This window comes from Phyllopteryx taeniolatus, chromosome 1 (genome assembly GCF_024500385.1).
Source record: "Phyllopteryx taeniolatus isolate TA_2022b chromosome 1, UOR_Ptae_1.2, whole genome shotgun sequence".
In the NCBI taxonomy this organism is placed as follows: Eukaryota; Metazoa; Chordata; class Actinopteri; order Syngnathiformes; family Syngnathidae; genus Phyllopteryx; species Phyllopteryx taeniolatus.
Genome location: NC_084502.1, coordinates 79,026 through 94,271, shown reverse-complemented (window position 1 = coordinate 94,271; position 15,246 = coordinate 79,026). Strand labels below are relative to the sequence as shown.

The window sequence follows — 15,246 nt, the reverse complement described above, 5'->3', positions numbered from 1 at the left end:
TTTATGAAATTGCATTGTCCCCTTTCAAAAATAAACTGATAAACTAAACTAATGTTGCCGCTTAAGGTGTAAATACAAAATTGTGTCACTGCAAAAGCAAAATTGCACCGTGGAGGACATCCAGTTTAAGCAAAGCCCCGAAATCTGTGGATGTAAACAAATAAATTAACCAAGCATCACTGGAGTACTCGCTATGTGAAAAGAAGTGCAAACGGTAAATAGCTGATTCAGGTACATATTGTAGTGTTTCCACAACAACACTGCGGCAGGATGACTGGAGAGTGCAGCGTTGATTTGGAACAGTTTTGATGGAATAACTGCAGAGGTTTTGTGGCAATCTGATCTGCGGTCAGCTCGGATACGGCTGCGTATCTGCAGCGGAGGTCATTTAGCAACACCGCTGGGACAAACCGCTAACGTCGACTTGGTGGTCAGATTTCAAAGTATCACATTCTTACATTTATGATTGATTGCATTTCAGCAAATTACGACACTGATGAAATAGAATGACTTCAAAGGTAACCCTCCTTTATAGCATGCAGACTATATTTGCTATGCTCGCCACTTTTTTCTTTGCCGTGTGTCGCTATTTCTACTATTATTCAAGAGCACGTGTGCACTTTTAATATTGTATGATGAATGAATGAAGGTCAGCCCCTGTATTCAATTGCAGAAAGGTCATCAAATACACCTTTATCTGATGTCATTCAAATCTTTCCAGCCTTTTATATTTCTTTTTTATTTTACTTGAGACACTTAAAGTTGTTAAAATGTTTGTCCAAAATGTTCCAGGGCAGGTGTTATAAAAAAAGATTGATTTCAAAGCTAAATGCGGCGTTTTCCCCATGACAATCAAGCGGCGCGTCTCCAAAGAGATCCTGCGGTTCCAGTTTGACCCTGGAAATTATTATCAGTTCTATTTGTATTTATTTCCAAAGCATCCTTAAACAGTTTGTGTTCAACTTAAAAAGGTTCCAGTGAAGCCTTATTCACCGGTGGTTGGCAGTGGTAAGCATTTGTGCCACAAAAAAGAATGAAAAAGTCTCCTCTCATCTCTTGTTAAGCCTGCACATCTCGACTGTACTGAAAGTAAGGTGGGAAATGGAAGCAGCGAATGGCTGGTTTTATGGCTGCCCATTGCAGTAATCATAAATGAAGTAAATTATCAAGTCCTTGACACTGGTTGTTAATGGTAAAAAAGGTTTGTTCGGTGCAAAAGCACAACCCGGGTGGGCTGTGAAACGCAACTGCTGCCGTAATCAAATGATATCAAATGATAACGAACGGTTACGCTCGATGGCTTGCATTTCTGCTATTTTTTGGGGCTCTGTCTCGAGAGTGGTTTGCTCACAAGCTTTGATTCTTTAAATACTTGCTAAACGTTGGACACCACTGCTGTTGTATTTCGGACAATCCTGTCTGAAGTTCCTCAGAGCCGATCTGGAAGTTGTCGGCACCCAAAAAAAATGCGTTCATAGTTGTGTGGAAATTGGCATTTGAACACAAATATCGGTGTGGATGAACTCAAATTGCCCGTTAAAGATGTCAGAAGCCACCAGTTTCCCCTCAAGTTGACTCTTGAGTGCTCTCCAGTTGCATCCTGTTTAAATTGGGGCCAAGAGGAGATTGTCCCTCTGTTTAATGATCCTCTTAAAAGCTCTCAGGGAAAACTTTGATTTGTGCCGAATCTCCCAACACTTACGGAGCATCCTCTTTCACATTCTCCAACGCGTCTGATTATCCCTCTGAAGATTAGCATCTGCTGCCTCCCTGATCAATTAATGGCCATTCGGTCATCATTAATGGCCTCGCATCCTCTCAGACCGACGGAGGGACCGTCAATCAGCGGCCAAGCATAATGAGTCTGTGTCGTCAGGGTTGGACGGCTACGGATGTGTTTGGATTCCTGGGATTTGACAGACACCGGTAAGGGGCTCCATTTCAGGAAGTCATCAGGAGTCTTGGTCACTTTGAGGGTTAATGGAGCGTGGAACTAAAAATGAATCCGCATGGTGTTTTAGGAATTAGCCAAAGTGTGAAAACTCACTCTCAGCCAATTAGTTAGGTCGGGGGCTTCTGGCGAGAATGAGAAGTAACCGGCACCGACATCCCACCCACTTTTGCATTCGTTTTTCCTCACACAGTGAAGCATACAAAATAAAAGCAGGTAGGAGGCAACATCACCGCGAGCCACTTCCGTGTTGCTTAGCAACTATAATTAGAGCTAGTGTACAGTCAAGTCATTATTCGACAAATGACCTTGACTCAACTGGCAACAATTAATACCGTTACTTACAATTGTACGCGTTCGATTAAGATTAAGATTAAGATTAAAATATGTTTAAACCCTTTAGAATCCAAAAGGAATTTTCTCTCTTGACCCAAAAGATGAGATTTACTTTTTAAACACGTCGTGAACCATTCAACAACCGCCGGCATGAGGTCACCCTCGCCTGTGGGCCTCAACCCGACATATAATTGTGTGAACCGCAACGTAATTCCGATTAGGAATACAAATTCGGATTTCAGACAAATTCAGACCGAGGTTCAATATCTAATGTTACATTTTGGTGAGATGGTGAAACCTTTTCAGTCCAGCCACATGCAGGAAATGTACGTGGCCTCCGTTTTTCTGGCCCTCCTGATACCAGACTGATTTTGAATTCTAAGGACAATTAACAGTTTCATTTGTGCTGACTTCATTTTTCCATCGTGATTGTTTTGTTGGGTAACATTTATAGCAAATACAAATACATCTTAAAAAATTAGGATGTCATGGAAAAATAAATTTATTTCAGTTGTTCAATTAAAAAAGTGAAACCCATGAGTCATTGATATAGATTCAGAAAACAAAGGAGCTGATGGTGGACAGCCCCCCTCCCAGATTCGCCCATCTCCATCGTGGACTCCTTCCATTTCCTGGGCACCACCACCACCCAGGACCTCAATTGGGAGCCCAGCAGAGGATGTTCTTCCTACAGCAGCTGAGGAAAGTCTAACAGCCAACCAATATGTTGGTGGAGTTCTACATCACGTCCATCCTCACCTCCTCCATCGCCGTGTAGTACGCCGGTGCCACTGGCAGGGACGGGCACAGACGGCGCCCTCCGCGTGCTGCTTGAAAGGTGATCGTTGTAAGGCTCCCATCCGTTCAGGGCTTGCGGGTCTCCAAGAACCGTGGGCGTTTAGGTCGGATTATGGCTGACCCTACTGACCCTGGACACATCCTGTTCGACCCGCTCCCCTCGGGCCGCAGGTTCCGTTCCCTTCGGACCGGAAACCTGGCGCCACGTGACAGCTTCATCCCTTTGGCCATCGGACTCATGAAGACTAAGACCACTTCCGCCCATTAAAACTTCTCACCTGCACCTGATGCTTATTGCACAGTTTATTTTCCTTTTTAGTCGGTTTTAGTTTTTATAATGTTTATTAGTACCGTCCATTTTTCATGTTGCACCATCGGACCGAGAAAAAAATCCTTTTTGTGACTGTACCTTTCATTGACAATGGCAATAAACCGATTCTGATTCTGAAAAGTGAGTGTGTCTGTGACAAAATTCTACCTGATAAACCAAAACCAATCGATCACACGAGCAATAATAGATTGATGAGAAAATTGTGAGCGGAATGTAGCTCAGTGTCAAAGTGTTTTTTAAACAAAAATATTCAAGTGAAGGTAAAAAAGTATGTTTCATTAAAACTACTCTGACAAGTGCACTTTTACCCAAAAGGTGGCTCAAGTAAATGTAGCCTGTTACTACTCACCTTCGCTCAGATGAATGACCTGAAAAGGTTCAAAGTCGAGCTTATTTCATCACAAAAGAGTCTGGAAGGGCTTCACACGCCCCCAGTTGACAAAGATCGCCGACGTCCGCTGACCTAAACCCCCCAGCCTTTCAACCGTGCATTACATTGTATGCAATTGTCCACGATGGATTCTTTGGTACCGAGGGATCGTAGATGAGAACCTTCTTTGTGTTGGACATTCAGGTTTCGGGGCTGTGTGCAATTGCTGGTTTTACTTGAGTTGGTAGGAGGAGCTGCAGCCGCGACCTTCCACCCGCAGCCTCTCTCACCTGGCTTCCCCTCTCGACCTCTCGCCCCATCTCCCATTGCTGACGGCGCTTCGTCCGTGTCTCAGCAGAATCCCTGTTCAGCGGCCTGGGCCTGGGCGCGGTGGTGGGCCTCGGCCTCGGAGCGCTGCTCCTGCTGCTGGTTCTGGTGGACGTCGGCTGCTTCTTCCTGCGGCGCTGCGGCCTGCTGATGTGCATCACGCGCGCTCTGTGCAGCAAGAAGACGGCCACCGGCGGCAAAGGCAAAGAAATGGAGGAGGGCAAGGCCGCCTACCTGTGAGTGTCCTTTTGTTCCTATTATTGTGGCGACAGTGCGGCTGTATCAATGTCAACAAGTCATTCATGCTTCACAGGGAGCATCTGCTGTGGGTGTCACGGCCTTTTGGGTTACAATTACATTTTATTTATTCTTTTCAAGCAAACATGCACACGTTGAGTGGCCTGTTTTAAAAAAAAAAAAGTTGAACAAATTAACTCTTTTCTGTGAAAAGCTCACATTCTTGTTGTAGAAATCTGGCGAGCTGGTGAAAGTCACTTGTTTTGTGCAAACCTTTTTCGGGGAATGAGAAAAGAAGCCTTCTTTTTGCCGTCTAGGTACACCTACAACAGCCGCCCGACCACCTTTTCAACCACAGTATGTCTTTGATAACGTCTTCTTCACTAACGTCTCATCCTGTGTGTGTGTGTGTGTGTGTGTGTGTGTGTGTGTGTGTGTGTGTGTGTGTGTGTGTGTGTGTCGTCATGCGCATGCCTTCAAGCATCAGTCACTCCCAAGCGGTTCTCCGTGTGGCCATTTGACACCACCGCAGTCCATTTATTAAGCATTCGCTGTTCACATCCAGTTGTAAGTGTGCATGAAGGCTGAATTTAATGCTGCTTTGAGGCCAATCTTTTTTTGCTGTTACATTTCAATCAGTTCCTCATGTAATGGACAAGAAAACTGGGTCACTAGGTTGTAATTACCTGTGTTATTACAATATAATAGTACTTTTATTTACAGTTATGTTTGACCTTTAGGTTTCTCACAGCGTGCCGCTGTAAGTGGAAAAGGCAACCATTTAATGAAGTCTTGGAACACACCTTTAAAAAAAAAATCGAATTCTCGATAAGTCGGTTTTCCCTGAAGGCCGCTGCACACGGCGAGCCGCGACCGAGGTAACGCAACTGAAAAATCGGGAACCAATTACAGTCAGCGCCGCACTTCTACCGAGGTGCTGCAATGGAAAATTGTGACCGCTGGTGTTCCTTTTGAGAAACAATGTTTTGAGGGTCAACATATACCATACTGTTTTGTTTTTTTTTATTGAACCACAAACACCATTGCACCGCTGCTGTAGCTACTTGATATCATGATAAGAATAAAGGAGGACGTGTGGGTGTTTTGTAGGTTAGGTTGGGCATCGTTTGAATTTCAGCAGTTCCGGTTACTTTGTTCGATTCCGGTTCCAAACGATTCTCGATTCCGATTCTTTTAGGGGGCTGGGTCAAAAAAGTTTGCATGGTTTAAATAAAGTGTGTCCAAATTATGAACATCCATTTTCTTAGCAGCCCGCAGCATAGACTAAAATGAACATTTGACTTGGGTTCTTTATAACCAGTATCAAGATCAAACCTATGAACTGAAAGGCAATGTGTGTGGAACTAACCCAATTGACTTAATATTCATGAATTATGTTTCAGCTAAAAGTTAAATATAACATAAAGTAGTTATTGTAGGCGGCACGGTGGCCGACTGGTTAGAGCGTCAGCCTGACAGTTCTGAGGACCCGGGTTCAATCCCCGGCCCCGCCTGTGTGGAGTTTGCATGTTCTCCCCGTGCCTGCGTGGGTTTTCTCCGGGCACTCCGGTTTCCTCCCACATCCCAAAAACATGCATGGTAGGTTGATTGAAGACTCGAAATTGCCCGTAGGTGTGCATGTGAGTGCGAATGGTTGTTTGTTTCTATGTGCCCTGCGATTGGCTGGCAACCAGTTCAGGGTGTACCCCGCCTCCTGCCCGATGACAGCTGGGATAGGCTCCAGCACGCCCACGACCCTAGTCAGGAGAAGCGGCTCAGAAAATGGATGGATGGATGGATAGTTATTGTAAATGTTTTAACTATTTTATTTGGTTGACTTCACTGACAGCATTGTGATGTTCAGTGAAGTCAACTCAGTCATTTTAGCAATGCTCCATAGCTGCCCCTGTATTCTGTTTCATCACGTCAAATGGTTTATATGTACAAGTTTTAACTTTTAAGCTTGTAGCCTTTTATTTGGAAGGGTACACACTGGAAATCAGCATCTTGGTACAAAAAGTAACTTCACACGGCACCGGTGATTGTTTTTGATTTTATTTATTTGAAATGGAACAAAATGCTATAAAACGCTGATACCTTTCCCTACCCACCGATGAGGCACAAGGTTCGTGTTTGTGATACTATGAGACGACGTTTGTGTGAATTTTGTCCCAATTCATTGATTTGTAAAATTTTAGCCCAATGTTAAGCTTTTCTTTTACTTTTCGTCATCGGCGCTTACGTTGGTTTGAAGACGAATACCTTGTTAGCAGTCTCAATGTTGGCATAGAGGTATTTTATCTTCACTCACCCAGTTGACTGAGAGTTGACTTGACCGAAGCTGCGCGCGGCGTAGGCTGAGACTCGGCGAGCGCCAGACGCTACACATCGTGAAAAACTACTTTGCACGATATAATCTTATTCTAAGTGTTGCAGTGAGGCGACTGGTCATTCATTTTAACAGCATTAAGGGACACTTTCGTTCGCCGCCGCCACCGTTGGGCACAAGCACGTCACAGTGCCCGTTCTTCTTCATTGCTTTTCACCACTTCTTCGTGGCTGGAGGACGAGGCATCGAAACTGGGAACCGAAATGTTTACATTTGAACGGTTCCGGGAGAACCGGAATGTTAGTACGAAAACCAATCGGTTCTCGATTTTCGATGCCAAACCCTAATTGGGAACGCTCACAGTATTCATGAGTGCACTTGTGCATTTCAGCAACAGAGGCTCTCCATCCGTCACATTTTAGTCGCAAATACGTTAGAAATTATAATTACAGCGGTACCTCGAGAAACGAGTGACCCAACTTGCGAGTTTTTTGAGATACGAGCCGTCGATTGGCCAAGTTTTTGCTTTGACTCGCGAGCCCAAACTTGAGAAACGAGTGCTGTATGGCAGCAGGGGTCTCCACTCGCTTGACAACAAGCAGCACCTTGGCTGATATGATGAGTAAACATTCACCAAAAAAGAGGCTTCAAGCTGTACATTGCGACTGCCAGTTGACGTTTACTTGAAAACTATAAAACAAATAGAATGACACATTGTGTATTTCAAACAACCACGGCTTCCTTCAAGCATATGATGGAAAACACCACAGACACACGGGCTAACGGTTAACATAATGCAAAAATGAAATACAATGACGCCAGCTGGGTGTTTAAAAGAATTTAAAGCTGAGATTGCCGGAGAAGTTACGGAGATACGTCTGCAGAAGACCCGAGCGTTTGATGTGAAGGAATCACTCAGAGGAGATCGATCGGCACGCAAAACATTATTTCAAGAAGAATTGAATGTAATGTGGCGCCCAAATGTTGTTACTCTGTGTTTTGACACAATGCTGTACTGTTGAGTGGAAGTTATGTAAAAGACACGTAAAACAAAAGTTTTTGGCGACGAGACACACAGCTGGTGATGTTACGAGATGTGCCGACTCTTCGAGGCGTGTGTCGGGTAACGGAAGGGGCGTTTGCGTAAAGCGCGTTTTGGGGGGGGGCGGAAGTGATGATGTCAGAAGCCCGGCTGTACCGCGTGACCGATTCGGGGAGCGCTTCAGAGTTTGCCGCCAGGACAGCAATATGAACCCCTCATGCATGCTCCATTCAAAATGTGTGCAATTTTTCATGGTCAGTTCAGAGTTTGGAGAAAGATTGTGTAGTTTGTATCGGCTACTAGAGTTTGGAGATTGTTTACAGCACAGTTTGGACGTAGCTCGGACAGTGGAGATAGCGAGCGATTAGTTTACGTCATTCCTCGAAATCCTTGGAAACGGGCTGCTTGCCGCTCACCCGTCAGCCTGCGCGTGGTGCGCTCGCGTGAGTTCCAACCTCAGGCAGTTTCTTATTTTATTCAAAGGTAAGGTGTTTCTTGTGCTCCAAGAAAGTAGGGTACAATAAAAGCTAACTGTGAGAGGAAAAAAATTACTGTACCCCAATTTATATAATCTTGAACATGAACATTTTAAGCACGCAGACTACATTCAATAACAATTTATTAGACACTGTCGGAAAATTACTAGGTCAAACATTGTTTCGTAATATGTAGTCATGGAATGGATTCATTGCATTTCCATTCTTTTTAATGTAGATATGAGTTTTTTTGTTTTTTTTTGCTTAGATAAGAGCATGGTCACGGAACAAATTAAACTTTTATCTCAAGGTACCAATGTATAGTATAGTATAGTTAAAACAACAAATATATACTGTATTTATTGTATTGTTACGGCTTGGCGGATCTCGCTTGGTACCCGCTTATGAAAGCCTTTTCTGATTAGCCATGACATCCGCAGCGCTGTGACGGCGTTAACAACTAGTTGCCTCTCATGAAAACCAGTCGCACGACCCCACAGTTCGGTCACGTTGCTCGGTGTGCAGAGGACCTTACTTCTGACTTTCATTTGACCGAGATAGTTCCAGCTGTCTTTTCCACCATGACTGCACAAATCGGGTCTATAAAGGCGTGCCTGATGAATTTGGTGAGAAAGAACCTGCTATAACTGACCCCAATGCCGTGAAACACTTTTGGGATGAACTCGAACAGAGAGTATGACCTCACCATTATTCTTCTGGGTGAATGAACACCAAAATCCCACAGACGCATCCCGCAATATTTGCAGAGTGGCTGCGACAGCTTCATGTTTTAATCCGTTTTCACTTGCTGCGGGTATAACAGCCATCTATGTGGTGTAATTCCATTCTATTTGTATTTCCCTGCAACATGGAACAACTTAGTTGAGAGCTGTCAATAAGCTGCGGAATCGTGTTTGCATCAGAAATGATTGAATCTGGACAGGGCACGAGCCAAAGAGGCATCCAAGAGGTTTCGCCGCTGCTGTTCCAGGCTGGGTTTGCATGAGCTAATGAAACATGAAATTGCTTTCACTGCGTGGGAACTTTAACATCCACCAATGTCGCACAGAGGAACTCCCTTAGGGCGCTGGGCAATTGTGCTTATTAGGCTATTTTTTATTTTTTATTTTTAAACACTCCTATAATGTTACGTATTTCAAGACAAATTGTGTCACATATGCACTTGGAATCTATTTGGAGAAAGTATAGATGAAACACGTCCCGGCCATTTCATTAGGTGCAATTTAATAATATCCAATGTAGATGTATCGGAAATTCTGCTTTTACCAGGATAATAATACTCCATTTCGATTGACACCGTCAGACAAATATTCCTTTCCGAATGCGTTTCTCATTCTGAACTGGTGTAGAAGTGGACTGTACCGCACTGGACGCTGTGCTGACTATTTTTAATATTAATGCCTATCAAAACTAAAAAGTGTGTGAGTGTTCTCCTATTTTCTTATTAATCACGTCTTCGCACTGCAAAGTGTCACTCGTGTCACTCTCCACTGCGTCCTCCTCGGCTGTCACCGACACTGACAGCAGTGCTACAGGTGTGGCTCTTGCTGTTGTCGCCGGCGGTTACGCACGTGTCACCATGAATAAAATGAAAAAATTTCATGGTTTTGATAAATAAATACAAAACGATACTTTCCTCTCACCTTCTCCTCTTTGACTCCGCTTCATAATCGCAACCGCGCCAACAGGTTTATTTTGATGAAGCATTTGAATGAGTTCTTAAGGGTGTGGATTGGATCTAAAGATATTTACTGCAACTTTAAAGACAAGTAATCCGTTTTCATGAGAAGTTTGTGGGCACCTGGAAATTTGCAGTTCCCAGGCCGCGTGTTTGCCTAATGCTACGCAATACAAATATTTATATTATATTGTATATAACAGATTAATTCCGATCTTAAGTTACACTGATCTTTGTTCCAAGCGACAAATATAATTCTAATATATATTCGAATATGAATACAGCACATCTCAGTTTTGAGTGGCATCTCAGAGAGGAATTAATTGAATATCTTTGCCGGTCGTAGTTTTGAGCAGTGTCGAACCTCCCTGCATCATACTGACCACTGAATGAATGTGAACAGTTCTCAGCTGCTTCCATCACTGCTGCGTTCTCATTTCCCGGTGGCCGTTTGCCAACGCTTCCTGTCTGTGACTCACGCAAGCATGCGTCTCATTGCCATCCTCCGCGCCTGGCCAAGTCATTTCCGTCGTCCCGCCCCGCGCCTCGCCGCCGTGTACGCTCACCGACGCGCTCTCACATGCACACTGTGCGCTCACATTGCAGGAAACTGCCGCTGAAGGAAGAAAATGGCAAAGAGTCTCTCAAGCCGGATACGATTGAAATCAAATTGCACGGCGACCGCAGCATCCACGCCAAGCCGGAAGACAGCAAAGCATGAAAGGGGGCGCCCCTCTCGCACCCGCAAGAACATTCGGATCACGACACCAAAACTCAGAGAAGCTACAGAACTGCAACGTAGTCCAGAGAAATAAGTGTGCGTCAGTGAGAGGCGTGTGTAAATAGAAATTCGAGATTGACGCGTGGGTGCGTGGCTGCTGACATATGACATCAGTGAAAAATGATTGTATATTTTTTGTTTTGTTGTGTACCGTTATGAGTCCCATGATGCTTTTTTGGGGGGTAAGGCGCCCTCCGGCCGCCTCCCGTGGGTTGTTCCAAAGAATTCGCAACTCAGTCAGAGCCCCCCCGCTGACCTCTCGTGATCACACTTTGTGGGCGATTCTCACAAAAGAAGCTTACAGTACTAACACACTCGTCCCGGTACGCCGATGATGTCGACCTCTTTGTTTGCCGGGTAAAGCTTCAGTCAAGAGAAAGAAAAACTGTCCACAAAAGGGGTAAATAATTCTTTTATTCTGTGTCGCCAGAGAAAAAAACAAAAACACTTAATTACAGAAAAAAACATACTGCGGTGGCAAACAGCATACGTGCGTTGAGTTGATTGTTTTCGAAAAGTGTTGCCACTATTGCCATCGCTCAGCATCCAACTGGATGTTTCGGGGGTTTGTTTTTGTCGGTCCCCTGCAGTGAGCTTGAACTGTGAATGTTTTGATCCATCAAAGAAGTTTATTGCAAGAAGAGAAAAGCACGGAATGAAGGAATCGGGACACAAGTCAACATTTACTTTGATGTCTTTGCGCTCTCTGCCTCTGATGTCTCCTCAATGTCTCTTTTCTTTGGTGGGCTGCTCGCTGACATTTGTCACGTGTTGTACATAGGTGGGAAAAAAATATTTCACAGAGCTTTTATGTAAATACACCATAAAGGATGTGACTTTTTTCAAAAGGCAGTTTCTTCTTTTGTCATGTTGTATTTGGTCCAAAGCTTAGTGCTAGTCTAACGTTTGGTTGTCTAGTCAAATCTGCGGCCCGAAGCGATTTCATATCAGTGGAGGAAGTAACACAATCTGGCCCCTCCTGTAGTAGTACACGCTTCTGAAACACTTTTTTTTGTTTTGTTTTTTTTGCCACAGAGCGTGTCTGAAGGTTGAATGTTTTTTGTCCTGCTGTGAACTGTGGAAAATGTAGTCAACACTGAACAGAACATTAGTAGTACAACTAACTGCGGACTGATGTCGTGACTACGAGGTGTGTCAGGAAGTTCCGGGACCGGTGTCACAAAAGATATCTTTCAGACCCAAACTAGACGTTTTCTGAGGCCCTTTCCCAGCCTTGCGTGCCACAGCTTCACGCCCATTTGTGGTCACGGCCATCGGAGCGGGTCCCCTTGATGACCCCCTTCAGGGCATTGTGAGCGGCCACGATTTCCCTCCTCCTCACGCACTGAAAGAAGAAAAGGTGACAGGATCTTTTTGTCGACGTGCAGGTTGTCGTCTGGCCCACATTGAAGGCAAAAAAAGTTTGGGTTTGAAATATAGTCCCGGAAGTTCTCTGACAAACCTCGTGGAGCTCCAATGACGTCTTTTATCATCCGGTGTGTTTTTGTGCGTGAAGCAGCAGATGAATAATCTCCGTGCACCGGGTTGCATGTTTATCCTGTGGATGCATCTGCATGTCCTTTGTCCAAAGGGAGCACCCCCGATTTGAAAATTGCATTCATCTCTGGCAGCCGATTTGACTTTTTCTCTTTTTATTTGACACAGCGCGAGGCGATAACGACCTCCCGTGAATGTGAGTCGCTAATGATGCACTTGTGGACAGTGATTGAGTTCCCCAATCTGCAGCGCTTAAGTGACTGCTCGCGCAAATCCTGCCGCCGCTCGCCACCTCCCGGACGTCTTTTTTTGTGTGTGACCGGCAAGCCCTAAGGGACGGTCCACGGTCCACGTTGCGGTTCCGCTGCCGATCGTGCTGACTGTAAATGCGAGTGCGCAGTGCCCGGGCGGCGTTCCGATTTGTACGTTCTTTTGTATTTGACGTGGAAGCCTCCTCTCTTCATTCCTCCTGTGTCCGGTCCGACGTGTCCTCTTCTATAGGGGGTCAAATGGGTGTGTGTGATCTCAGTGTCCAGTGTGTGTCCTCTTGGTTCCCAAATCCCTTGCACCCGTTTGGACCTCCTTCCCCGCTGAGTGTGCTTTGTGCAGGACGTGGGAATATTGATGTCTCTCTGTATGTACCTGTGCCACACTTGTGACTCCTGTCATTTGCCGCTGTAAATAAACATTTCCTGTTAGAAGCGAGCGAGTTTCCTGATGTGGCCTTCTCTCAGATTTCCTCCGCAGGTGTTACAAGGGCGTCGACATGAGAAGTGACAAGATAACAACCACTGCAGTGGCAGAACATGTCATGCTTATCGTCGCCATTGTGAAAAAACGTACTTCTACGCACACTCCTCAACAAACATAGCTTCTTTTCTTTTTTTGCAGGTCAGTAACATTTGCGGGGCTCTTTTCTCCAGAGGGCACAGTGCTATTTTCATCAAGGTCATTCCTAAGCCAGCATTATTTCACACAGAAGCTGTGTTGCATCTAAATCGATTCTCACCTCTTAGGTGAGAAATCCAAGAGAAGCGTGAGAGCAAAGGAGAATGGAGATACTCGCCAATATTTTAATGGGTTTTCTTTGTGTGGCGTTCCCTTAACAGTATGCCTGGCCACAATTGATGGGTGAATGCAACTAGTGCAATATTGAATGCATCTTTTATTGTAAAGTCTTGGCACCAAAAAACGATAGACTCAAGGAAACTTGTGTTCAGCAGCAATACTGCACCGATTTACAGGAGCTTTTTTTAGCTTTTGACATCCTGTATGCTCTTCAATTGAAGAAGCCAAATCAGGCTCCAAATAAAGTCGCAATGTAAGGAGAATAAAGGGAAATTTTAACAAGTCAATGTCAAAATCTCTCCCACACGTCACGCATCCATTTGAGCCAAACTTGTTACATGTTCGCTCTCTCGATACAATTGTAATTTCCAGCCAATATCCTTTCTATTCAGTCAACATTTAACGTCATCCAATTGACTTCACTGGATGATAACCCAGCATGCTTGATGCGCCGTGTGCTTCTTTCTCAATTGCTGCGAAGACCTCGTACTGATAATATTCTGATTTCAATGTGCCAAAGGTTTAGTTCATTTTTTTTAACATATACTAAAGTATCACTTGAAGAGATGTTCAACTTTACTCGTTTTACACAGGCAAAAAACTCCCCGTCTAATATCCTTCCCTTCCACACGGAAAATGACCTCTTTCTTCTTCTAATGTGAAAAAACAACAACAAGAAAAGTCTTTATTCTCTTAAAATCACAAATTTGTCCTCGAAATAATATCCCTTTATTCTCTCTCTTAAACAAAAAAAAAAACTTCCACTGCAATTTCATGAATCCTACTTTGGCTTTGTCTTCAGGAATAGTCCCCAAGTTAAAAACGTGCAAATTTTTTGGTGACTGAAACACAAATCGAGTTTTTTTTTTGTTCAATCGAGAGTATTAAATCATACAGAAGATTACGAATTGTAAAAAAAAAATAATAATAATAAATAAATAAATGTCTGACTTTTTAATTTTAAAGTACACAAAGGATTAAGAATTACAGCATGTAATTACAGCTACGGCATGTGACGTTGCGAGCCGCTCGTCAGTGTTGCCAACTTGGCGATGTTGTTATGAAGTGAATTTTCAGATCTTTTCGTGACTTCAGCATCCGGACTACAAATGCGCAAATCCAGCCATCCTGGCTAATTGAACTGGTTTTGGTTCCAGAGGCAGGTAGACCAAATTGTGGTTTGTTTGCTCCAAAAAAGCAACAGTTCAACTCAACTGTATTGATAGAGCACCAGCATCACTCTTTCAGTTGGGTGATTTTGAAGAAAGAAAATCAACAGTGCGGATCAAAACACGTGTTCCACGAAGAAGTTACGCAGTCGGGGAAACGTCGTGCACAGTAAGTGTGTTGGGCCACACACACACACGTCAATTTAAATTGTGTTTTGGCCAACTGGCAGGAAGTCATTAAGCAGAAGAAAAATCCTTGAGGTAATATTTCTGGGCTAATCTCACTCTTTGCAGCGTCTCCCACGATACTGACAGCACCTTAATCCCAACTACTCAAGAAAGTTTGGGAAAACACCTCCCCGCCATTGTTGCAAGTTTTCGCTCCCTTGTGCACAAAAGCAGGCGTGCACTCAGACACCACTTTGCCGCACAATTCCACAGTGACAGGCGCACACAAATTAATTTCCAAAGCTCTGCCGGCGTGCACGGAAGGTGGAGATTTTCCACATGGCAAATCCAGCCGCAAGCTTTCTGCCAGGTCTGCTTTCTTAATCTGCTTGATTTCCAAGTCGGCCGGCGCAGGTCCAGCTGGGCTCTGAGCTGACAGGCGAGGACGCGTGGAACAGCGGGGAGGGGGCTTGAAAAACAGTCACCTTGCTTTTACCTCTGTGGTGACTCAACACATCCTTATTCTGAAGACACTTGACGGGAGGGCAGAACGGGACGAGCCATCCGGGAGGCTTCAGCGGTACGATGACGCTCATCGGCGAGGAGTAAGTTGACCTGGGGGTCGGGCGGCGAGCTCATGCCTGACGACCGCCAACACAGCGGCTCC

The 15,246-nt window shown here is 44.6% G+C and overlaps 1 protein-coding gene across 3 annotated transcripts in view; it reads left to right on the top strand.

The window, feature by feature from the left end:
* The window catches only part of LOC133476940 (neural cell adhesion molecule 2-like), a 182,058-nt gene extending 169,179 nt beyond the window's left edge, over positions 1-12,879 (top strand). Inside the window, exons 16-18 of one of the 3 annotated variants that reach the window (XM_061771221.1) lie at positions 4,142-4,349; positions 4,668-4,707; positions 10,503-12,879. In XM_061771221.1, coding sequence (XP_061627205.1) covers positions 4,142-4,349; positions 4,668-4,707; positions 10,503-10,559 — 305 coding nt within the window. In that variant the 3' untranslated portion in view covers positions 10,560-12,879. The remainder of the gene's footprint in view (positions 1-4,141; positions 4,350-4,667; positions 4,708-10,502) is intronic. The other 2 variants (XM_061771129.1, XM_061771050.1) reach the window with 2 other exon arrangements.
* The last annotated feature ends 2,367 nt before the right edge of the window (positions 12,880-15,246 follow it).